Source organism: Schistocerca gregaria, chromosome 7 (assembly GCF_023897955.1).
Source record: "Schistocerca gregaria isolate iqSchGreg1 chromosome 7, iqSchGreg1.2, whole genome shotgun sequence".
NCBI lineage: Eukaryota > Metazoa > Arthropoda > Insecta > Orthoptera > Acrididae > Schistocerca > Schistocerca gregaria.
The window spans coordinates 165,303,004-165,330,056 of record NC_064926.1 but is presented as its reverse complement, the minus strand read 5'-3'; the positions used below and the strand labels follow the sequence as shown (position 1 = coordinate 165,330,056).

At 43.3% G+C, this 27,053-nt stretch overlaps 1 protein-coding gene across 1 annotated transcript in view; it reads right to left on the bottom strand.

The window, feature by feature from the left end:
* LOC126281376 (probable cytochrome P450 6g2) overlaps positions 1-27,053 on the bottom strand; it is a 69,586-nt gene that overhangs the window by 23,698 nt on the left and 18,835 nt on the right. The window contains exons 3-5 of the mRNA XM_049980295.1: positions 19,244-19,432; positions 10,325-10,458; positions 3,096-3,303 (exon numbers count right to left, since the gene is read on the bottom strand). Coding sequence (XP_049836252.1) covers positions 3,096-3,303; positions 10,325-10,458; positions 19,244-19,432 — 531 coding nt within the window. The remainder of the gene's footprint in view (positions 1-3,095; positions 3,304-10,324; positions 10,459-19,243; positions 19,433-27,053) is intronic.

Genomic DNA, 27,053 nt, shown 5'->3' with positions numbered 1-27,053 from the left:
AGAAATTGTTCAACGAAAAGTGTCAGAGAACAGTAGAAAGGAGGAAAGAAGCCAGGATGTTGTGGCTGCATAATAAGGAGAGTGAGGACGGGAGGGAGACGTTCAATGCGGTTAGAAGAGAAACAGCAAGAGTTCTGAGAGCAGAGAAAAGGAAATATCTAACTGGAGTCCTAGAATCTGTAGTAGTGGAAAGCAGGAATGGAAACTCAAAGAAGTTGTTTCAGTTATATAGAGGAAAGTAAGAGAGGTTATCAAAATGAAAATCTATTCATAAAAGATAAAAATTAAAATATGCTGCAAGGTATCCTAGAAAGATGGAAAGAGTATTTCTCAGAAATATTAAATTGCACTGATCCGCACATAACCTTCAATTACGCAATGTCTGAGAGTGACAGCATTAATAATGACGAATGTAGAATCACAGAACAAGAAGTGATCCACTACATTCAAAAGTTCAAAAACAACAAGGCAGCAGGCGAGGACCAGGTATCAGCAGAGATGTTAGAAGAGGGCGGAAGCAAACTACACAAAGAAATTTATAACCTTATCACAATGATCTGGAAAACGGAAACGCTGCCTGAAGATTGGAAAACTGTAATAATTTGTCCCACACACGAGAAAGGAAACAGAACGGAATGTGGAAATTACAGAGGAATCAATTTGCTGAACGTAACATACAAAACCCTGTCAATGACCATTCTGGAAAAACTTAAACCTTATGCGGAAAATATTATTCAAGATTACCAGACTGGATTTCGAACAAACCGCTCCACAACTGATAATTTGTTTACTATACGACAGATCTTTGAGAAATATTGGGAATTTAACAAAAACATCCACCGTCTCTTCATTGACTTCCAGCGAGCCTACGACAGCATCCACAGAAGTAGCCTCTACAACACCTTACGAGAATTTAGTATACCCAAAGTCATTAGTATGATACAACTGTGCATGGATGGCTCCCAGGCAGCAGTGAAGTTCCGTGGATCCATATCCCCCACCTTTTCAATTAAAACAGGATTACGACAGGGAGACGCTCTTTCATGTGTCGTCTTCAACCTTGCATTAGAGAAAGTGGTTCGGGAGAGTAATTTACATCTATGCAATGGTCTCCGATTCGAACACAGTGAAGTAAAACTCCTGGCTTATGCAGATGATATAGTGTTGCTGAGTGAAACTGAAGAAGAAATGAAAGACATACAGATCTCTCAGGTAGAGTGCCAGCAAAATCGGGCTTTTGATTAACTAAGAGAAAACCGAATATGTGGAAATAGGTCGAGTCATAAACCCAAATCCTTACTTTGAAATTGATCAACATTCTAAATTCTGAGAAGTTCTCTAGTTTAAATACCTTGGATCACGTTTCAACAGTAAAAATATCATAACAATGGATATAAATGAAAGAATAGCCTCAGGGTCGAGATGTCTGTACTCACTAATCAACCCAATAAAAAGTAAAGCTTTGTCAAACACCACAAAGATGAAGACATACAACACTATTATCTACCCCATAGTACTATATGGTTCAAAAATCTGGACGCTTACAAAGAATGAAAGTGGAAAACTGAATGTTTTTGAAAGAAAAGTAATGAGAAAAATCTGGCGATCTGTGTTGGAGAATGGCGTATGGAGAATTTGAAAGAACAACGAAACTTATCAGTTAATGAAGCAACCCACTATCATCCAGAAATTAAAAAGTAGGAGACTGCAATGGGCTGGACATGTGGCCAGAATGGAAAACAGAATCACCAAGAAAGAATTTGAAGGAACTCTCCAGTCACAAGACCATTGGGCCGACCTCGTAAAAGGTGGAAAGATGACACAGAGAAGGACATCGCAGCATTAGGAATTTCCGCAGGGTGGAGAGAGGCTGCGAGAGATAGAAGGCGGTGGAAGCAGATCGTTGATGCAGCGCATGGTCTACAGGGCCTGTGAACGCTGAGAAGAGGGAGAGAGAGACATGTTTCGCTCAAGATAAGGAGGGACTTAAGACACAGAAGTTTAGTCCCTCTAAACATATAATCATCATCATCATCATCATCATTCACCTCATCTGCAAGTGGATATACTGAATTGATTCCTTCTGCGTGGGCACCATGCCCACATTAAATTTAAAGAGCTACATCGTTTCTACCAGGCTATAATTTTAAATTGTTCTTATAACATGTGTATGCAAAAACGCAGGTGACACATACAGCACTCGCTGTTATTGTTTTGCTGTAAAACAATATTAGTCATTGTTATCCGTTTTACAGGATTCATTAACTGAAATGGTTAAAGCACGCGTTACCATCTTATTAAAAAGGGAAAAAGAAACAGTGTATTGGATTCCTTAAGCATCAGTAATAATAAGGGACCAGATAAACAAGATAAATTTCAGGGTGCCGGTGCACAGTCCAGAGTCGACAAAAACGCGTAACTCGTGATTTCGTAGCATAAAATTGATAGCCGCGATTCAGGGCCCATTCATAGACACTCCAGGCAGCCCCCTGAAGTTGGCGCTCAGCGGTTCACATTGATGAAGAAATATAGTAGAGGCAAAGGTCATCCACTTACAATGACGGAGAGCCTGTGTGGCGCACTGCACTTACGATACCATTGATGGCGATAGCAAAGAGCATCAGATGAGCTGAAGTCTGGCTTGAATGGCGTTAGATGCGACGAGATAGAAGCAGACGGGCGTATTGCATACTAAATTGAAATATTTAAGCAACTGCAGTGGACAACGTCATGTCGAGGTCATTACGGACGACGGTCAAGCATATTTGGAGAAGAACTGGAAAACAAGGGTCTGTTGTCAGATTAAGAAACAGCGAGTCACGCATTTGAGGCTGTTTAGGAAAATAAGATTGCCTTAGTGAGAATGCCCGGAGACAGTTATGTATTGTAATCACTGTTTCAACTCAGGGAGTAAATCCACATTTCATGCCGGCAAGACACACCACCAGTGAGCTCCAACGGAAACGAATAATCTGCCAGACCAGTCAGACCAAATACCACACAGCATTTTGGAAATTATAGAGAAAATAATGTCGGTAGATATTTATGAGCGCTCAAGATCCTTCTTGAAGAAGCTTCAATAATAATAACAGTACCTTAGACGGAGAAGCGTAGCCAATTTCGGTGACGTAGCCGTGACAAAGAACGTCAATATAGTCATGAAGGTTGGCTCAAGAAGCTTCCGAAACATTTTTTGTAAAGGCGAGTTCTCGTCCTCTAGGGCGCGTCCTGTGACGCCCAGGGCACACGACGAAACCACGTCGGACGTGTACCGCATGCATAGACGCCACGCCTCCAACCCGTCTGAAATAATAATAATAACAATAATAATAATACTACAACTCAACCAATTACTAAAGATAACAGAAGTATTCAGCAATGATATAAATATGGCTTTTGGAACAGACAAATGTAAGAAAAATAGCATAGTCTAGGGAAAACACACTAAACAAGAAGATTACATATTGGATAACCACAGCGACCGCATAGAAGCGATGGAAAAAACAGATGCCTATAAATATCTAGGATACAGACAAAAAATAGGAATGGATATACAAATATTAAAGAAGAACTAAAAGAAAAATATGGACAAAGACTAACAAAAATACAAAAAACAGTAATGACATCAAGAAACATGACAAAAGCTATAAATACCTATGCTATACCAATATTGACCTCCTCATTTGGAGTAGTGAAATGGAGTAACACAGACCTAGAAGCACTCAATACACTTACACGATAACAATGCCACAAATATAGAATACATCACATACATTCAGCAACAGAAAGATTCACATTAAGCAGAAAGGAAGTAGGAAGGGGATTTATCGATATAAAACACCAACATTATGGACAAGTAGACAATTTAAGAAAATTCTTTCTAGAACGAGCAGAAACTAGCAAAATACACAAATCAGTCACTCATATGAATACATCGGCTACACCTTTGCAATTTCATAACCACTTCTACAACCCTTTAGATCACATACATCGTAACATCAACAGATACGAAGAAAGTAAATTGGAAAAAGAAAACACTACATGGCAAGCACCCGTATCATCTAACACAGCTACACATCGATCAAAACGCATCCAAAACATGGCTAAGAAAAGGCAATATATACAGTGAGACGGAAGGATTCATGATTGCAATACAGGATCAAACAATAAACATGTATGCAAGGTTCTCGGGTGTCCAGCCGGATCCTGTCGTCGAAGTTCCACGATATTTCGGCGGATAACCGTTCCGCCATCATCAGGTGGTGCTGATGGAATGATCTGCCTGCGCTGTGTCCGCGGTATTTATGTCCGCGGGGTCCCGAGTCGTACCCCGGCGCGGGCGGCCGGCGGGGCGACGCGTGGTGGGGTGGGGGTGGGGGTAGCTGCAGCCACGCCCGGTGGTACGCGCAGTCCATCTCCGTCCGCCGTGGCGGAAGGATCTCGCGTCCGCTCGCGCCGTTGCTCTTGGGTGGTATTTAATAATGGTTCCCAGGCCTTGCTAAGTTGAAACCCGGTGTCCCTATTGATGAGGTTATATGTTACTCGAATTTCTATGGTCTCCTTGTAGATACTGTCCCAGTAGGCACTTGTGGCCGTCAGGATTTTTCTCTCTTCGGTTTCAATGAAGTGTTCTGCTAGGGCCGAATGGCTGGGTTGGCGTAAGCGGGTGTGACGTTCGTGTTCTTTGCATCGGTCCTCGACCGTGCGAACTGTTTGGCCGATGTAGGATTTGCCACAGCCGCATGGGGTTTTGTACACGCCCGCTTTCTTAAGGCCTACGTCATCTTTTGCCGTCCCTAGTAGGTCACGAATCTTTGCTGGTGGTCGCAAGACTGTGTCAGTTTTTGACGACACTTTGCCAGCAAACGGCAGAAAGCGCTTGCTTCTCTTCTTCGGGTTGTTCTTCATCTCGGTTCTTGCTGCACTTCTGTTGTCGGAAGGCCCTTTGGATTTGGCGGTTGGCATACCCATTCTTGCGGAACACGGTCTCCAGGTGTTTGAGTTCCGGTGGCAAGTACTTTTCATCAGAGATCGCGTGTGCTCTATGTACCAAGGTATTGAGCATTCCATTAAGCTGAGCCGGACGGTGGCAGCTGGACGCATGTAGGTACAGGTCAGCGTGTGTGGGCTTTCGGTACACACTGTGACCCAGTGAGCCATCAGACCTACGTTCCACTAGGACATCAAGAAAGGGTAGTTTTCCATCTTTCAAAGTCTCCATGGTAAACTGAATGATACTATGGACCGAATATAGATGTTGCAGAAAAATCTGTAGCTGTTCCTGTCCATGTGGCCAGATGACGAACGTGTCGTCCACGTAGCGAAAGAAGCAAACAGGTTTCAGTTCGGCGGCTTCCAGTGTTTCCTCTTCGAAACTCTCCATGAACAGGTTGGCCACCACTGGGGAGAGCGGGCTCCCCATGGATACTCCGTCGGTGTGCTCGTAGTTCGCTACACCCGTCTACAACTGGACAAGAACGCTAAGGAGCTGCTGCATCTTCACCTACGATTATCCTCCGTACTCCAAGATCACTCTTGGGAATTGGTGGACGGCGTTAACTGGGCCCAGGCAGACTCGACCCACCGTAAATTCACGGATAAGCAGATCACCAAGTTTGCACGACTACCTGGCAAACCGAAACATTAGATAGAGCTCACTAGGCGGACCGTGATTAATGTCACGGGTAAATCACTCGACGACGCAGCTACAGCTGTACTTGAAAAAGGACTCAATTTCGCACCGACACGTGCGTATCTGCAGTTCAATGAAATAATCTCTTCAGTAGAACAGGCAGTACGTGGCTTACCAGATGACAAAGCAGAAGAAATCAGAAGGGAAACTTGCCGGATTGTTTCAAGGGCAAAACCGGCCAGAAGCAACATCTCGGGAGCAGAAAGAGCAACACTACGATCCCTCAGAGACAATAAGGAGATAGTCGTTCTTCCTGCCGACAAAGGAAATGCCACAGTCATCCTTGAGAGACGCGACTTCGAACAGAAGATGCTGCAATTGCTAGACGATCCAGCATATCGGAAAATCAACCCAGGCCCGACCAGGAAGATACAACCAAGCACCGCCACCTTGCTGAAAAATGGCGCGCTCAAAGACAAGACTCCGGCAAAGTTCGGCGGTAGCTCCGAGGATATATGGTCTCCCAAAAACGGACAAAGAAGGGATGCGATCCATAGTCAGCAACATAGGGGCACCGACGTATCTTTTGGCGCAGCACTTAGCGAGCATGCTAAGAATTTATGTGGGGAAATGTGCGCACCATGTCTGGAACTCGACGGACTTCATTGGCCGCCTGAAGGAGATGACAGTACGAGAATCCGACATCATGGTCAGCTTCGATGTCTTCACACGTGTCCCGCCGGAAGATTCTCTCCACTTAATCAGCGAGAAATTCGGGCCTGAACTGACAAATTGTTCAGTCACGTGTTAACATCGACGTACTTTGTCTTCAACGGTCAATACTTCGACCAGACCGACGGAGTATTTCAATTTTAGAATCTCTAATAAAGACAAAAACATAGTTCTGAAATTCACAGAAAGCCAAGAACTGTGAACTAGATATTAAAAGATCCCCTCGTGGTGCGAAAAGTCCGTAAAAGTTTCTCGGTTTAGCCACGACACCATAGAAAGTCGTGTAGATGACATTCAGTATAAGTGCTCTGGCTTACCACCCGAGACTACGCTACTTACGTTAACCCATTCATAACTTATCTTAATGATTCGGCATGTACGATTTCCTCCTACCTGTTTTCTTACAATCTCTTGTAGATGATGTCTCTCTAAGCAGCTATTTTTAGCGTATTGTATACTTTAGAAGGTGAAAGCAGGTGGCTAGCAATTATAAGTAGTTGTGCGGGTAGCTAATTTACTTGAAATAAGTCCGAGGATGCCATTACGTAGTATTTACTAGCGAACGTCGTAAAACAGTTAGAGTGAAACAGTCTCAAACCAGTCGTCTCAGAAAGTTAATGAAATTCGAGAGCATGGTAAATCCGACTATTTCAGAAGAACACGCTTTGAGTACTTCTTATCGTCGTCCGACTAGATTGTTGAACAGTCGAAATCTCTTGCATACTTCGTAAAACTTCTCAGCTATTCGTACATCGTCGTGTCTTAACAGTATTCATTTGTCTACCAACTAAACTGGATTACCGAATAGTGGTACTGCCGTATTAAAGATACGATGACTCTTAGGCTCCTCGTGGTATTTTATATGACGAAAGTAAACGGGTAACTATTATTTAATAAACAAATTGCTGAGTTTCGCTCTGGAACGCCTGTGGTTTCCCTACGTGTCGGTCGTCAAACAAAATTTTCCTCTTAGTCCGCGTACCTCTCCCCACTCCAATGACTCGCTACTGTGCCGTACGATTTATTCGTCTCCAGCGCCTCCGTGAGAACCAGCTTCTAATTCGGTGCTAACGTACTCTGCACTAATGTGTAAGGCAGCGTATTACTTCTGCTAGCTGCAGAGTCCCAGTGAAATGAAATATTTAGAAAATAAAATTGCCTCCAAAACAAGAGTCATCTCAAAGTCTTTCCAGCTGGCGAGACCAACATAAAACGGCATGTTCAAGTACATAATTAACAGCAAGCTCAGTATATTAATGAATATAACTAAAATACATTAAAAATAAAAGTTATAAAATCAGTTGTATCCAGTATTAGATACTATTCTGCTTTAATATATAAAATACTTTATACAAAAGAATTCAACGAACCAGTTGGTGAACGGGCACTCACAAACAAGAAATCAGTTTTGCAAAGCTGCCTTTCTGAGGAAAGGTTTTTTAGCTAATTGCCTACCTCTTTAAGACATGTGTTTCTACACCAAAAGTGAGGTACAAAATAAAATTATTTATAGCATCAAACACTATGTAATAATACAAGCACAAACTTATATGCAACCTGTGTCCAAGCTTCTATATTTGACAAACTGACAGAAACTTCATTGCAAGATTCTTAGAGCATAGTGAGGTACTCCGTCTTAACAACCTGCAGAAATCCAATTTTGCTATACATCTTAGCCAACGTAGCCGTTCCCCAAATAGCACAGACCAAAATCTTCAAGCACTTCATCTTGCTCACAAAGGCTTCTTGAACAAATTAAAATTTTTATCAGCACACATATAACATAAGAATACTTTCTCATGATCAAACTGAAAATAAGAAAAAGTTTTTGCGCAGTACTTCTGAGGTTTATAACGAACAGCTGATCATACAACCCGCTCACTCCCCCCACCCCCCTCCTCCCAACCGTTACTTTACTGTGCTTGTACTTATGTGACCTGTTACCTGCCAGTAACCTACCAAATTATAGTTCTTGTGCTATTCAGGTTAGTAACTTTGGTTAAAACATTTTAAAAAAAACCAATGACACGTATTGACAGCTGTTTCAGCCATCAGTAACTTGACGCGATCTGCCAGCTAGAAGATGATATTTTTTATTACAACGGCCATAAGGCAATAATTCAAGGTCATGTAATGTAAGATTAGAGATAATGCAGCATCTTACGTCCAAGTTTTGAATTTTCTGAGCCTGAATTTACTGTAACGCTACTTGTCAACATTCATGTTAATACCAGTCTGGTTCAATATTTTTTTTCCTCACACAGCATTTATACACGGTGAGTCACGCAAGACGTAAAGCCCCTTTTATTTCGTACAGCTTACACAAATCGAAACTCGGTTTACAGTAAATGTTAGAGCGCCGAGGGGCACGTATTTTTTGTTTGGTTAATGAAGACTGTAGCAGCAGCAACAACAATAACAGAAATAGTTTCTGTAACGTGCTATTTCTCTCTTACCATCCCACGCCAGCCAATCGTTGCCTATGCGAAGCCTTAAGCAGCTAATTAAATTCGCATCCCTTCTCAAATTACTGCAGGAATTCAACGCACCCTGGAAACTTTATCGGCAGAATCCTATCTTGTTCCTACTCCTCTTCCAATATGGGTCGCTACCAACTATCAATACGCACTTCATCCTGTTCATCACCACACATTTCATGTCTCAAAGTAACGTTAACCAAATTTTGTGTTATGATCCCCTTAACCTTTTCCTCTTTCTTCCGTAAATCAAGGCTCTGTTTACCCCTCAGTACCACATTTCACAGCTCGCACTCGATATCCAACTCTCAAATATACACATGTAACCCCCTTTAAAGCGCTCCCGTGAACGTAATACCGTGTTCCTATTACCTGCTTTATCTCATTCCAACATATCCACTCATTTAACCATCTAGAATTACCATGAGAAACTGTTCATTCACTTGTGTCCACAGCCATCAAATAGTAAGCACAGTTTGTTTATCAAAAGACTTTAGACATATTAACCCTTTATCTGTAACCTCATGCAGTATTTTAAAACAGAGCTGCAAGTCGAAAATACACAATGTTGGCAGAAGATCGCTCTTCGTACAGATGGTCGCCTGCCCTCAGGGTGGGGGAATGAAATTCTGTATAATAGAAAAATAATTGTAATGCTCTGTCTGTAGATCTCGTCAGAGTGACATTACTGTGAATAGTGGCAATATTTTTGCTAGTAATAATGTACTGCTGTATACATAAATAAATATTCAACTGTACGAGTTATGCCAACTAACGAATATGTGACCAAGGTCGCAACAGCGAGTGTAACACTTAGTCACAGTGACAACATCAGTCAAGTGAACCAAAAGCAAAAACTGCTAGGCCATCACGACTCCGAAACGTTTATCTAGGTCTAATCAGTATTCTTACTGCCACGCTGCAACGTCTCACAACCGTTTAAGTAGTATATACTTATATGGATATGGTGTCTGTTCCTTCGGACATGTCCGAAGGAACAGACACCGTTTCCATGTTCTGGCAGTACCGGCCATGACCTTTTTCTTCTGTGCGAATGCACACATATTCCCCGAACTCTTACGGGACATGGTAAGAATGTCTTCCACGAGTAATGAGTGTGTTTGGTACGAACACTACGAATGTAGTGTGTAGACATACAAGGTGAGAATGTGGGTCTCGCGGGAGACGTGCGCAAGACAGTTCCTGCAGTCGCGCTATCCTCTGTGCCCTCGGTTGCTCAGATGGATAGAGTGTCTGTCATGTAAGCAGGAGATCCAGGGTTCGAATCCCAGTCGGGGCACACATTTTCACCTGTCCAGGGTTCGAATCCCAGTTGGGGCACACATTTTCACCTGTCCGTTGATATATATCAACGCCCGTTAGCAGCTGAAAGTATTAAATTAGTTCTAATTTTGTTTAAGTAGTAGGTGTTGAAGGCTACATTTGGATCGTGGCTGTAAACCACAATTATTGCATGAAATACCTGTACTAGCTTTGGGCCCCTCTTCTTTCAGCACTCGCACCATGTTATCGCAGACGTCTTTGATCAGCAGGAACATGGGTTTCAGGCGGCTAGCTGTGAACGACGGACTCAGCTGAGACCGGACTTTCCTCCACCTGCACACAAGATGCTTGCGTTACGGACAGAGGTACACAAAACTACATCGTACTACTCAGACAAATTTGGAAGACGCAGAGGTAACTTTATGTCTGGACAATTACTTCTAGTCCACAGCTAACACTTTTAATAAAAATTAGAATCAAGTATGATGCAGAAGGCTAATGTATTTACATGTGTTGATAATTTCATGAGCATGTCAGCTGTGAAATGGGCTTGTAACGTTAATAGTGTAAAAAGAATAACACGTTTACGTTTGTTATTAAAACAACCAAATTTCACGTTTTCGATAATCTATGGGGTCCAACATCTAGCATTTACCGAAGATAATCATAATAGATTGTAAACCCACTGTGTTTGTATACACACTCAGAAGACAAACTCGGATGTCAACATATGAGTAACTTCGTCACATTCACACAGTTGACGGATATGTAGATGACTGCAGTGGCCACCAGAGTGCATTCGTGTTCTTCGTCTTCTGTGTTGTTACAAGGCATGGTGGGGTACACAAGGGCATGAGCTGTGTCAGATGTTGAGCGATCATTTTGAGTGACAGGGACACGCTGCGTCCGCATGTGACACAGCGTTATCAGCATGTTGGCCGGCTGTCAAATAGTGCAGTATCCAGATTTGTGGATTATTTGGATGTGATAGTGCCCAGATGATGGACAGCACGCGAATGTGGGGACAGGTATTGTATTGTATGTTAACCGGGGACCTAGAAACGACGGAGAGGCTCCGTCCCCGCCGCAGCCGCAGCGGCCCACAACCCCACGACGACTACCGCACTCCACTTCACCCCTCCGCCGCCCCATGCCGAACCCAGGGTTATTGTGCGGTTCGGACCCCCGTGGACCGCCCAGGGAACGTCTCACACCAGTGTAGCCCCAGTGTTTGCGTGGTAGAGTAAAGGTGGTGTCCGCGTACGTGGAGAACTTGTTTGCGCAGCAATCGCCAACATAGTGTAACTGAGGCGGAATAAGGGGAACCAGTCCGCATTCGCCGAGGCAGATGGAAAACCGCCTAAAAACCGTCCACAGACTGGGCGGTCCACAGGACCTCGACACAAATCCGCCGGTCGGATTCGTGCCGGGGACCAGGCGCTCCTACCCACTCCGGCAAGCCGTGCGTTAGACTGCACGGCCAACCGGGTGGGTGGGGACAGGTATACTCGTCATCAAGGTTCCCGTGGACTACGTCTTCCACAAGGAAGGATCGTCGTTCTATGCACTAAGCACAATGTAATCCCTCATGTCTGCTGCTGCCATCCGAGAGAGAACAACTATTGGACTGACTGCAACATTCTGTATCAACCCACACCACTGGTCAGAGAGTAGCAGCGCCTGGAATAGGGTTTTACCATGCGAAGGGTAGGTTGCCGTCAACACCACGACAAAAACAGCTGCATTTCGTGTGGTGCCCTCACCAGGAAGGATGAACGACGTCGTATTGTGTCCAGCAGTGAATCGTTGTTTAGCATTATGCCGGATGGCCATCGTCGGCGATCTGGGCACAGTCGTGTTACTCCTGCTGTCAAAGTGTTGGGAGCCATTCGGTACCACTTTTGGTAACGGCTGATAGTTTTTGAGTAATAAACGGCAGAGCAGTACGTCATGGACATTCTGCGTCCTCTTAAAAGTTACATCTTACACTACAGTATAGTGGTGCCATTTTTCAACAGCACAATGCTCGTCCGCACATGTTACGTGTCTCTATGAAGTGTCTGTCTGATAGAGGTTGGTGGCGTGCAAGATCCTCTGATCTGTGGGACCAACTCTGACACCGACTGCATCTCACTGCTGTTACGCAGGATATTAAAGACGAGTGACACCAGTTCTGAGCCAACTTGCATCCAGGCCATACTGATAACTGGCTCATACTTTCAAGTTCTTTGCAGAATTTGACTTGATTTTGTCATCACTGAAAGAGCATCACATCAGCTCGATCCATGAAGTTCCTTTACGTTTCCTCCTGCTCTTCTTGATCCTTCAATTTTTTCTTGGTCAGGATGTGTACAAGACCGGAAAGTGACTTATGGAAATAGATATTAAAATGAGGTATCATTGGGCAACCGAACATTTAGCACCGTTAACAGATTTCGTATTCGTCTTTTGAAACATCTGAGTATATCCTGTAAGGACTCAGTACGCCATGACGCACTACAATCGACTTGCTAACAAAGCACTGTTCGAATTCTCGGCTCCTTTGCACCCGTTTGTTCGCCTGCAACATACTGGAAGAGAGCCATAATGCAGTGAACACATAGTGAGTAGTGGGGCGATCACTCTGTTGTAGAAATAATTCAGAAGCAAAGATCGCTTAGATACTGTTGACTGGATAACCGGTTTCAGCACACTAAAGTTGCAGCTGGTCTGACTCATGCATCGTTATATCCAAATGGTTTATAAATGTTAATCTACATCCAGATACTATGATGGCACCTTTAGTGTATTGAAACCGGTTATCCAATGAACAGTATTTAAGCGATCTAGGCTTTTGAATTATTTCTAGAGCCATAATGGTTTGAGAACAGTTGACAGACAAGAAAATTCTTTTGTCACCGCTACCCTTATTGCCACACCATCCTCCAATCACCTGGCGTCAAATCTACTGAGCGCATCTAGGAGGCCATGGAGTGAAATGTGCTAGCCTAGGACGTTGTTCCATCCCAAATAGATAAGTTATGAGCAGCTCTGAAGTGGTCAGATGGCTTCCCAAAGCTTGTGGTGTTTCAAAAGATGCATGCCAAGACGCATTTCACCAACGGGAAAACAAAGGATGCTCCACGCTACGGTTTGTAGTTCAATTACTCCGAAGAACATATTTACAAGAAAACAAAACTTTTTATTTAATTACGAGGGCTATTCAGAAAGTGGGTAACATTTTGTCATTAAAAAAACTAAGTACAAGAAATACATTTTAGTAAATACATCTGAAACAGCGACTGCCACACTACTTTTCCACATAGTCACCAAACACATGGAGGCAGTTATCATATCGGTGGTCAAGATATGAAATACCTTCGTCGTAAAATTCTGCCTCCCGAGACTTCAGCCAGTGATTCACACCCGTCTGGAGTTCCGCGCTGCGTTGCAAACCGGTTCTTCATCTTGGGAAGCGAGTGGAAGTCGCTAGGTGCAAGATCGGGGCTGTAGGGCGAATGAGGGAAGATTTCCCATTTGAACGAATTAAGGAGCTCTTTAGTGCGTTTTGCCGTGCGAGGTCGGACATTATCGTGCAAAAACAAAATTTTGGACGTCAGCTTTCCTCGGCGTTTTGTTTTGAACTGCTCTTCTAAGGCTGTGCAAAGTTTGGCAGTACCAGGCAGAATTTGTGGTTGTTCCACGTTTGAGAAAATCAATAAGAAGCACACCTTGCCTATCCCAAAACACTGTCGCCATCAACTTCCTTGCTGACAAGGTTTGCAAACATTTTCTTGGTTTTTGCGTGCCTCCACTCCATGGACTGTAGTTTTGTCTCGCAATTGACGTGTAACACCGTTGTGTCGTCTCCGGTTACGATTCGATCCAGTAATGAATCACCACGTTTGTGTTACGCCTCCAAAAATGCCGCCGTTGCCCTCATTCGCTGTTCTTTATGGTGCTCTGTAAGCATTTTGGGCACCCATCGTGCACAAAATTTGTGGTAGCCTAGCTTATGAGTGACAGTTTCAAACAACAAAGTCCGTGAAACTTGTGGAAAAGAAAGCGAAAACTCCCTTATTGTGAAGCGGCGGTTTTCACGAATCGTTTCATCAACTTCGGTGACCATAACGTCAGTCACAATGATCGGGCGTCCACTCTTCTCTTCATAATGAACGTAGGTTCGGCCATTTTTAAACCAAATGCACCATTTCCTCCGGAGCATTCAGTCATTACGTTGTTTCCGTACACTTCGCACAGTTCACGATAAATTTCTATAGGTTTTAGGTTTTTCCGCAACAAAAACAGTATCACAGGCCGCACCTCACAACTGGCGGGATTTTCGATTACAGCGCACATTTCAAATTCGAATATCGAAAAACCCAGACGCGCTGAGACGTTCCCGCTGTCGCGGATGGATGCCGACTGATCAGCCGAACACGCCCATACCAAAATATATGAGGTCGGCGCGCACCTAGCGGCGTCAGACGGAAACGTTCCGTACTTTCTTAATAGCTCTCGTAGATTCAGTTGTAAATGACTGCAACGGGTAGTGTTACACCATAATGTGTGGCATGGTGTCATCTCTAAAGAATCTGTGGCAGATAGCTTACCGCTATTTCTTCCCGACGGCTCGTGGCACCAATCTGCCTGTATCTCCTGCACGGATTCCGTGATTTGACGGCTGCCTATACGTCAGAGCTAGTCGCACAATTCTGTGACCTCCTCGTGGTGTTGTCGCCCTTGAAGGACCCGTGCCACACTGTTGTCCTTAATCGTTCCGTCACCAATTGTTCTGCTGTCATTGCACTACAGCCGAATGTCAACCTGATCTGCCTCCATGCTCCTGATGCCAATGATCCGATCTTTCTTAAAGTCCGAAAGAAGGCGACAACGATGTTCTATTAACGTTAGACAAACCTAATATCCGAAATGTACTCACATAGTTAGGGGGGAGAAAAATTGTCACGAAATTTTAATGCTGGATAGCTAATGCTAGTAGGAATCAAATTTACTAAATTTTTTTTATAGGGCGGAAATGCATCGTTTTTAAACTACGGAAACTTGGCGCCACGCGCTCCAATTTGCCGTGGATTGCCCTGTTGCCATTCGTGAGTTGACCGGCATTGCTATGGTTCTCGCTACAACTGCGCGTGCGGGCCGCCTTGGATACATTCCGATCTCCAGCAGGCAAAGAATTCGCGGTCATGCGTTGTCCAGAGCATCCGGCAATAGGGCAATCCCACGGCCAATCGGAGTGCTTGGCGCCAAGTTTCCGTAGTTTAAAAATGGTGCGTTGTCAGTAGTTTTGGTTCCTACTGGCATCAGCTATCCAAGATTAAAATTACATGACACAATTTTTCTCCACCCTGTATAGGATAGGCTTTTTCTGTGCCGAAAACACTTAAAATAAGCTCCCATAAGGATGAAATTTTTGTCAACATATCTCAGAGACATGGACACAATGGACCATAAGTTTGATATCGTGCTGTCTTTATGTTCAAAGTACATGGTGTAACACATTCCATTTCAGTCAGTGTAAAGCAAAAAGACATTCAAGTGATAATTATCAGATTGCAGTTGAGCTGCAAAGATCAGCAGCGGTAGTGGAACTGTAAGAGTGTCATAGTAATAACTACAACTTCTGGACCACATTTTTTCCTCAGGATAAGATATGTGTGTGTTTCAACTTCTTTTGACGTCTGACAGCATACTGGTGTAGAGTGTCATGTAAACTTAAGTACAATATATGACTGAGGCATGGGCAGTTAAAATACAAGAGATGTGATTAAATAAAAATGTACATGAGAGGTCCATCTCACCTTTAGGTGTATCGGTACAATGAACCAGTGTACTGGGAGAGATGAACAATATAAAAATGGGTCAACATGAAGAAAAGAGTCAATTAAAAATTCATATTTTTGTTTTCAATATGTATGATGAACCAGTGTACTGGGAGAGATGAACAATATAAAAATTGGTCAACATGAAGAAAAGAGTCAATTAAAAATTCATATTTTTGTTTTCAATATGTTTTAATCAATATAGAATTATAAAATTAAGTAGTGGCCAAGCGGTTCTAGGCGCTACAGTCAGAAACTATGCGACCGCTATGGTCGCACGTTCGAATCCTGCGTCGGGCATGGATGTGTGTGATGTCCTTAGGTTAGTTAGGTTTAAGTAGTTATAAGTTGTAGGGGACTGATGACACCAGAAGTTAAATCCCATAGTGCTCAGAGCCATTTGTACCATCTGAAATATTAAATATTTTAGTCCAGAATAATTTTATCAGTTTATCACAAATTTTGAACAAAGGTTTTTCTGATAAGTTCTTGACTTTGTTCAAGCATTACTCTGTCTTTTTCTCATCACAGCAGTTACACTTATTACCAAAATTTTGACCATTATGAACAGGAAACACAATCCAATAGTAATTTTTATGTTTGGCAATAAACTTCACCACAGCCAACACATTCATCCTCATCTTATTCATCAAATTTCTATTTCCGTAATCTTCTATAGTGTCTGCACGTGATGAACACTGAGAGCTATTTGTAGTATTTTTCTTACTGAGCTTCTTCGGTCTGCTTTTCTCTCATTATTATGCTGGTATTCCCCATTGTTCATTGATCGTTTTTGTATCTTTTTCTGTTTCCTTTCTCCTCTTTTCCCAATTTTCCTCTATAGTTTCAATATTTTCAGCAGAGTTTAACCCGTTTTATACAATCATTGCCTTCCTAATAACAGTCACGGTTTTTGTCAATAGAAGAAAAAGTATTGTCTGTTCTGGCTTAGTAGTAGTCAGTTTTGATGTGATAATCTTGAAAGATTAAAACTATCTGCCAGGCCGAGACTCGAACTCGGGACCTTTGCCTTTCGCAGGCAAGTGCTCTACCATATAAGCTACGCAAGCACGACTAACGACCCCTCCTCACAGCTTCAATTCTGCCACTACCTCGTCTCCTTGCCCGCGAAAGGCAAAGGTCCCGAGTTCGAGTATCGGTGCGGCACACAGTTTTAATTTGCTAGGAAGTTTCATGTCAGTGTACACTTCACTGCAGAGTGAAAATCTCATTCTGGAATCTTGAAAGTTTTAGGTTTGACTTAGGCAGATAACGCTGCCCTTTTGGTGTGCTTTGAATCAGTATGTCGTTTGATGAGCTTTGAGGTGGTTGGCTGGCATGTGTGCAAGATTCTGCTCTTCCATTTACATTAAAACAATAGGTTAATTTCATGCCTACATAAATCTCAAACTTGCAGTAAAAAAAAAGAAAAAAACTGTATCAATATTGTGAAAACTGAGCCTTACTATTAAAGTTATGTAACAACAAATAACTCTTTTCGGTTTACCAGAACAGAGAATGTTATTTTTCTCCAGATCTGGTGGAAAGTGACAGCAACTCTGCTGCATGACGTTTATTCACAAAAGAGCTTCCTCACAAGTAGTGTGATCCGCTCTCCACCGGCGCATTTGTGAAATTTCCCAATGGTCCGTCTCACCCAGTGGTCCAACTCTTACCCTACGTATCTGACGTAAGCACCTGTTTTGGGTTTGTTTTATTGGGCTGCTCCCGGGAGTTCGCTCATCATTGGTGGTACACTTATTAAACAAGACAAGTACACTGGTGTGCAAAACTTAAGGACGAAAGTAACTTCCGCATGATGTGTCACTGCCAAATAACATACCTGGGTGAAATGTAGGAATCGAGGTAGTGCCGGAATTAAAGCTGTAATTACGAATTTTGAGTCGTGGTTTGGTAGCTCACCTGGTAGAGCACTTGCCCGCAAAAGGCAATGGTCCCACGTTCGAGTATCGGTCCGGCACACAATTTTAATCTGCCAGGAAGTTTCAGGTTTGGGTGAGTGAGATTCAGACATTCTTGAAATCTCGCTTTCCTCTATGTATATTTTTTTCACAGTTATCGCTTTTTAACTTATAAATACGAATGGAGAAATTTGCAGGACTGTTCTATATTATAACAAATTTTTAATTCTCATATACAGGGTGTTACAAAAAGGTACGGCCAAACTTTCAGGAAACATTCCTCACACACAAAAAAAGAAAATGTTATGTGGACATGTTCCGGAAACGCTTACTTTCCATATTAGAGCTCATTTTATTACTTATCTTCAAATCACATTAATCATGGAATGGAAACACACAGCAACAGAACGTACCAGCGTGACGTCAAACACTTTGTTACAGGAAATGTTCAAAATGTCCTCCGTTAGCGAGGATACATGCATCCACCCTCCGTCGCATGGAATCCCTGATGTGCTGATGCAGCCCTGGAGAATGGCGTATTGTATCACAGCCGTCCACAATACGAGCACGAAGAGTCTCTACATTTGGTACCGGGGTTACGTAGACAAGAGCTTTCAAGTGCCCCCATAAATGAAAGTCAAGAGGGTTGAGGTTAGGAGAGCGTGGAGGCCATGGAATTGGTCCGCCTCTACCAATCCGTCGGTCACCGAATCTGTTGTTGAGAAGCGTACGAACACTTCGACTGAAATGTGCAGGAGCTCCATCGTGCATGAACTTGTAAAGGCACATGTTCTAGCAGCACAGGTAGAGTATCCCGTATGATATCATGATAACGTGCTTTATTGAGCGTGGTGGAAGAACAAACTAAAATGAGCTCTAACATGGAAATTAAGGGTTTCCGGACACATGTCCACATAACATCTTTTCTTTATTTGTGTGTGAGGAATGTTTCCTGAAAGTTTGGCTGTACCTTTTTGTAACACCCTGTATATGTAGGTTTTTTGAAGTACAAGTCTTATTTTTTCTGAAAATTTCCCAATTATGACATGACAGTAACTTCTGTATTCTTGCTATAATTTGTTCTTCCCTCTTTATTTCATCTGAGTGTAATCTGGCATTTAAAATTTTATCGACTAAGGTGCAGTTGTAACCTTTGATTTTTGTTATTCTTCTTGGTGTCTTTAATTAAGATGTTATGTTTTCTTTTGCCACTTCTTCCTACAGAGGTTCAAACATATGTCTCTTGGGTGCTTTTGAGTAACAAGAGCTATTGTATATTATACAGTCTGAAATTGTCTGTTTCCACTGCAGTTACTCCTTTCAGCAGTGTTAGACAATCATGCTATATTATGTTTTGTCACAGAGAGTACTGACCTTTCACCCTTGAGAAAGAATGGGTTCCTCGCGAATACGGGATCCAGTTTTTCGTCGACAAAGCTGTTGTTGTCCTGGAAGGAGGGGAAGTCCCTGACCAGCATCTGGCGTACCAGCTCGGCGTCCCTCACGAGCAGCGCTACTTCCCGCACGCGGTAGACGCCGCAGAACGGCACACCATCCATCTTGCTGCAAACAAATGGAGTAACATGTCATCAGGCGAGAGCAATGGCATTCGCAGCTTAGTTACTGTTTAATGATGCATGATTAATTTATTTGCTTTTGGATTTTCGGACTGCAGTTCCAAAATGGAGGCTGCTCCCTATACAGGGTGTTACAAAAAGGTACGGCCAAACTTTCAGGAAACATTCGTCACACACAAATAAAGAAAAGATGTTTTGTGGACATGTGTCCGGAAACGCTTACGTTCCATGTTAGAGCTCATTTTAGTTTCGTCAGTATTAACTGTACTTCCTCGATTCACCGCCAGTTGGCCCAATTGAAGGAAGGTAATGTGTTGACTTCGGTGCTTGTGTTGACATGCGACTCATTGCTCTACGGTACTAGCATCAAGCACATCAGTACGTAGCATCAACAGGTTAGTCTTCATCACGAACGTGGATTTCCAGTCAGTGCAATGTTTACAAATGCGGAGTTGGCAGATGCCCATTTGATGTATGTATTAGCACGGGGCAATAGCCGTGTCGCGGTACGTTTGTATCGAGACAGATTTCCAGAACGAAGGTGCCCCGACAGGAAGACGTTCGAAGAGCAATTTATCGGCGTCTTAGGGAGCACGGAACATTAGAGCCTATGACTCGCGACTGGGGAAGACCTAGAACGACGAGCACACCTGCAATGGACGAGGCAATTCTTCGTGCAGTTGACAATAACCCTAATGTCAGCGCCAGAAAAGTTGCTGCTGTACAAGGTAACGTTGACCACGTCACTGTATGGAGAGTGCTACGGGAGAACCAGTTGTTTCCGTGCCATGTACAGCGTGTGCAGGCACTATCAGCAGCTGATTAGCTTCCACGAGTACACTTCTGCGAATGGTTCATCCAACAATGTGTCAATCCTCATTTCAGTGCATATGTTCTCCTTACGGATGAGGCTTCATCCCATCGTGATCAAATTGTAAATTTTCAGAATCAACATGTGTGGGCTGTCGAGAATCCGCACGCAATTGTGCAATCACGTCATCAACACAGATTTTCTGTGAACGTTTGGGCAGGCATTGTTGGTGATGTCTTGATTGGGTACCATGTTCTTCCACCTACGCTCAATGGAGCACGTTATCATGATTTCATACGGGATACTCTACCTGTGCTGCTAGAACATGTGCCTTTACAAGTACGACGCAACATGTGGTTCATGCACGATGGAGCTTCTGCACATTTCAGTCGAGGTGTTCGTACGCTTCTCAAAAACAGATTTGGTGACCGATGGATTGGTAGAGGCGGATCAATTCCACGGCCTCCACGCTCTCCTGACCTCAACCCATTTGACTTTCATTTGTGGGGGCATTTGAAAGCTCTTGTCCACGCAACCCCGGTACCAAATGTATAGAATCTTTGTGGTCGTATTGTGGACGGCTGTGATACAATATGCCATTCTCCAGGGCTGCATCAGCGCATCAGGGATTCCATGCGACGGAGGGTGGATGCATGTATCCTCGCTAACGGAGGACATTTTGAACATTTCCTGTAACAAAGTGTTTGACGTCACGCTGGTACGTTCTGTTGCTGTGTGTTTCCATTCCATGATTAATGTGATTTGAAGATAAGTAATAAAATGAGCTCTAACATGGAAAGTAAGCGTTTCCGGACACATGTCCACATAACATATTTTCTTTCTTTGTGTGTGAGGTATGTTTCCTGAAAGTTTGGCCGTACCTTTTTGTAACTCCCTGTAGACTATCTCCAGTACACCTTCGTGAATAATTAGCAAGTAACCCACTTCCATACGAATTAAAACTGTGTACTGGATGGGTCTCGAACCCTAAACCTAATTTTCACAGGCAGTGTTCTTACCGGCTAAGCTATCCAGGCGCGACTTATGGCTTACACTCACCTTTGCTGGTACTTCTGCAAACAGTTCACTTGGCTATGGTTGTGCAGTTTGCCTTCTTCCTGGACTGATAATCCAGCAGCATGTGCAGGAGAGCTAATGTGAAGTTTGGACATCATGAGAGAGGTTTTTGTGTGAGTAAAGCCGTTATAGTGGCATGGGGCTATGCAAGAGCATTATGTGCTTTAATTAGCCAAACAGCATTTCGTCAATACGTCCATCTTTGTACCCTTCCACAATCACTTGATCAACGGTCAACCGCATTACTTAAACCCGGGACGCTTCTGTGGCGTTGCAGCATCTGGAGTGCGAGAAACTCGCCAACATCGAATTGGTAGCTGCTGAAGAATGCGCCACCACAGTGAGGTCGGCACCACTCACCTGGCACCCACTGGAGCAGCTATATATAGCCGACCTGGCGGTGGAGAGGTGATTACGATGATAGGACGATAGATGGTGGAGGGCGGACGTGGGGTAACAGTCCCGTGAAGGCCCAGAGAGAAGTGGCTGTTAAAATTGATATTTTATTTTCTACTGTAATACTAGCACGGCATCTTTGTAGGAAAAATGACGCGTTGTCTCTTAAGAAAGTACCAACACAATGCAAAACTATCGGAGGTAGGTATGATAAATCGAATTTTTTAGAAACAATTGTGCAATTTTTTAAGTGACACCCGCACGTACGTCGAAATATAGTTTTCGCTAAGTTTTCCTGGACAACATGGCGAATTTTCTGACGTTTGTAAGTAGCTTAAATTGTTTTAGCTGCCGCATTATGACACCTATTTTTTGTGGAATTCTGTTATTTTTCTTGGCACGGGAAAGAGCTTTCGAAGACGATATCAATGGCGTAACAAGTGGATCTGGATGAAATGGTAACAAGATAACAGTCCTGCAAGCCAAAGTCCTACCGTACAAAATGATAGCAAACTTGTGTCTGAAGTACGATCGAAAGTTATTATTGTGAGTAACATATGAAGAAATAGGGTTGCGCTCTAAGAAGACAACGGTTCGATATTTTTTTGTACGCTGCATAAATGACGGTAGTGAATGGCACGACTACCAATAATACTGAAAGAATTGGTAACGAAAATGAACGTGTAAGAGAGAAACTGGGAGCCGGCGATTTCTCTCTCTCTCTCTCTCTCTCTCTCTCTCTTCCACCCTCCCCCCCTACGTTTTATGTAATTAGAACCGCACATCATTCCGTGCTAGTCCATTGTGTATTTTGTATCCTTACAGAAGACAAATTGCATTTTATAAGTAATAAGAATTAGCTGAACTCTTAACATAGGCGCTTTGATACCACCAAAGCAAATACTTTTGATGCAAGTACAGCTTATGTCCAAAAACATAAAAATTATAAAATTATTGTTGAAATTTTGTACTCAGTGCGCTTCTTCGTCATGATAAAAGGCAAGAGTTTCCTATTATTACTGATGAATGTGGAAGTCGTTAATGAGTAACAGAAACATGTTTTATTTAAGTTCGACGATGTACTGAAGCGATATATGATATATATTGGTTTTGTGGAAATTACGTTTTCTAGTGCTATATGATAAATATGTATTGTTTTCTTTATTTTTACTACAACATCCCCCTGTTCCACATAACAAATCAACAATTTTCGGATAAAACCTAAACTAAACATTTACAAGTTCGATACTGCTATAAATACTGTTTCTTTTTAAGCAACAGACAGGAGAATAACTATTAAGGACAAAAACCTTCCATAGGTTACAGTTTCCCTTATGTACCCTTCCTCAGTTTGTAGACGGTTTACTGCTTCCGGTTTTCAGGGGAATCTTCTAAGACATTGACCGCATATGCAAAGGAAGCGATCGCTACAAGGTAACGGCCGATAGGTATGCGACACACCTAACATGCATGTAACACGGTATACGATCTTAACTGACCAAAGCTACCAGGAAAACTACCGTAGTTTACTTTTTAATTTTATCCATATTTGGTAGCTTCAAACGTGACTGTACTCAATACACTCGAGGTATGAATCAAAAAACGCTTTCACTTATAATTTTTCGTGTTTTATACAAGATGCATTTCGGACCATGTGGGTCCATCTTCAGGTGCATGTCGTCTTAATATATGCTTTATTTTTTCTCTTGAATGAGATGAAATGAATATTCCAGTCACGAAAAGGTCCGATTTTAGGTTACGCGCGGAAAATATGTGCGAAATATTGGAAAGATCAACCGTGTAAACTTACCAAATAATCCAAGAATAGCGTTTTTAACGTTTTAGCAACGGCATACATTTTTGCCTCCATCATATCTCTTCATTCAAGAGGTACATTCGCAAAGACATGTGTGTAAACACTTCACAGATCAAACTTCCTGGCAGATTAAAACTGTGTGCCCGACCGAGACTCGAACTCGAGACATTTGCCTTTCGAGGGCAAGTGCTCTACCAAAGCACGACTCACGCTCGGTACTCACAGCTTTACTTCTGCCAGTATCTCGTCTCCTACCTTCCAAACTTTACAGAAGCTCTTCTGCGAACCTTCCAGAACTAGCACTCCTGAAAGAAAGGATATAGCGGAGACATGGCTTAGCCACAGCATGGCTTAGCCCCAGGCTGTGGCTAAGCCATGTCTCCGCTATATCCTTTCTTTCAGAAGTGCTAGTTCTGCAAGGTTCGCAGAAGAGCTTCTGTAAAGTTTGGAAGGTAGGAGACGAGATACTGGCAGAAGTAAAGCTGTGAGTACCGGGCCTGAGTCGTGCTTCGGTAGCTCAGTTGGTAGAGCACTTGCTCGCTAAAGGCAAAGGTCCAGAGTTCGAGTCTCGGTTGGGCACACAGTTTTAACCTACCAGGAAGTTTCATATCAGCGCACACTCCGCTGCAGAGTGAAAATCTCATTCACTTCAGAGATGTTTTTCTACATGGTGTGATCAAAGATGAATTTTTCATAGTACTGAAGATACAATTATTAAAACAATTGATATGTGCAGGAAACAAATTGGCATATGCAGGAAACAAATTGACGTATGCAGGAAATAACTTTAGAATATATCTTTAAAATTACTGAAATAGTTGTGGCTTGCGAAACCTGTTTATTCATTTAACATAGTTTCTGTTTTTTTTCGTAAATCTATTAGCATAACTGGAGATATACCTCCACAAAATCAAAAAACCAGACTCGATGTTAAATGAACAAACAGATTTCGCAAGCCACGGCTATTTCAGTAATTTTAAAGATCTATCCTAAAGTTATAGTCCGGGGCTATCCGTTACCGAGATCTAGAGGGTGAACTCATGCAGAATACCATACAAACGGATCTTTAGACGTTTTCTCCCTGTGGCTCACAATTATCTAAATAACAAACAATAGGAAACCGCTCAAATTTTGACTGTACATTCTTCATACATTCATCTTGAACTGTCACCTTCCGGTTTTCGAAAATCGGTATCTATTGTGAAAATACATCTAAAAACATGATTTATAGTTAAAGCCACTTCTATAAATTCTACTCATGGTAAAATGACAAAATATTTGCTATATGTTAAGATGTTACTCTCGGGGAAGATTGAAACATTTTTCGATATCATTATCCTTTACCGATATCCAGAGGTTCAAAGCTACGTAAGATATTAATATAATATCCAGTCTGGGATGTAAATGTAATTTTTACTGACATAGTGAACACATGGCAAGGGCGCTTCTGAAGTCATCAGATTATGCTTTTAGTCAATTTTTTTCACAAATAAAACCTTATGACGCGCTGCATCTTTGTAATGGGCATTTTATCACATACACACAGATCAAAAGAAGTTTTACATCACCTCGGTTCCGAGAGTTCCGGAACCTGCACAGAAAATTGGAATAGAGATCAACATATATATCATTTCCGCTCTTTTTATTGCTCATTAAAACCACATTTTGCATGTTGTACCACTATACAGAGAGACCTTCGGAGGTGGTGGTCCAGGTTACTGCACGCACCGGTACCTCTAATACCCAGTAGCACGTCGTTTTACATTGATTCATGCCTGTATTCGTCGTGGCATACTGTCCACAAGTTCATCAAGCCACTGTTGGTCCAGATTGTCCCACTCCTGAACGGCGGTTCAGCGTAGATCCCTCAGAGTGGTCGTCGAGTCACGTAGTCCATAAACAGCCCTTTTCAATCTATCCCAGCCATGTTAGATAGGGTTCATGTCTGGAGAACATGCTGGCCACTCAAGTCGAGCGATGTCGTTATCTTCAAGGAAGTCATTCACAAGACGTGCGCGATGGGTGTGCGTATTGTCGTCCATGAAGACGAATGCCTCGCCAATATGCTGCCGATATGGTTGCACTATCGGTCGGAGGATGACATTCACTTATCGTACAGCCGTAAGGCCGCATATCATGACCACTGGCGGCGTACTTCGTCCCCACATAGTGCCATCCCAAAACAGCAGGGAACCTCCACATTGCTGCTCTCGCTGTACAGTGTGTCTAAGGCGTTCAGCCTGACCGAGTTGACTCCAAACACGTCTCTGACGATTGTCTGATTGAAGGCATGAGCGACACTCATCGGTGAAGAGAACGTGATGCCCATCATGAGCGGTCCATTCGACATGTTGCTGGGCACATCTGTACCGTGCTGCATGGTGTCGTTGTTGCAAAGATGGACCTCGTCGTAGACGTCGGGAGTGAAGTTGCGCATCATGCAACCTATTGCGCACAGTTTGAGTCGTAACACGACGTCCTGGGTCTGCACGGAAGGCTCTCAGGGTTCCTCCGAGCAATAATCCGTAGGTAGCGTTCATCCACTACAGTAGTAGCCCTTGGGCGGCCTGAGCGAGTCATGTCATCGACAGTTCCTGTGTCTCTGTATCTGATCCATGTCCGAACAACATCTCTTTGGTTCACTCTGAGACGCCTGGACCTTCCTGGCACAAAGTAACAATGAGGACGTGATCGAACCGCGATATTCACGGTCTGGGCATGGTTGAACTACGACAACACGAGCCGTGTACCTCCTTCCGGGTGGAATGACTGGAACTGATCGGCTGTCGGACCCCTCTATCTACACTCCTGGAAATTGAAATAAGAACACCGTGAATTCATTGTCCCAGGAAGGGGAAACTTTATTGACACATTCCTGGGGTCAGATACATCACATGATCACACTGACAGAACCACAGGCACATAGACACAGGCAACAGAGCATGCACAATGTCGGCACTAGTACAGTGTATATCCACCTTTCGCAGCAATGCAGGCTGCTATTCTCCCATGGAGACGATCGTAGAGATGCTGGATGTAGTCCTGTGGAACGGCTTGCCATGCCATTTCCACCTGGCGCCTCAGTTGGACCAGCGTTCGTGCTGGACGTGCAGACCGCGTGAGACGACGCTTCATCCAGTCCCAAACATGCTCAATGGGGGACAGATCCGGAGATCTTGCTGGCCAGGGTAGTTGACTTACACCTTCTAGAGCACGTTGGGTGGCACGGAATACATGCGGACGTGCATTGTCCTGTTGGAACAGCAAGTTCCCTTGCCGGTCTAGGAATGGTAGAACGATGGGTTCGATGACGGTTTGGATGTACCGTGCACTATTCAGTGTCCCCTCGACGACCACCAGAGGTGTACGGCCAGTGTAGGAGATCGCTCCCCACACCATGATGCCGGGTGTTGGCCCTGTGTGCCTCGGTCGTATGCAGTCCTGATTGTGGCGCTCACCAGCACGGCGCCAAACACGCATACGACCATCATTGGCAACAAGGCAGAA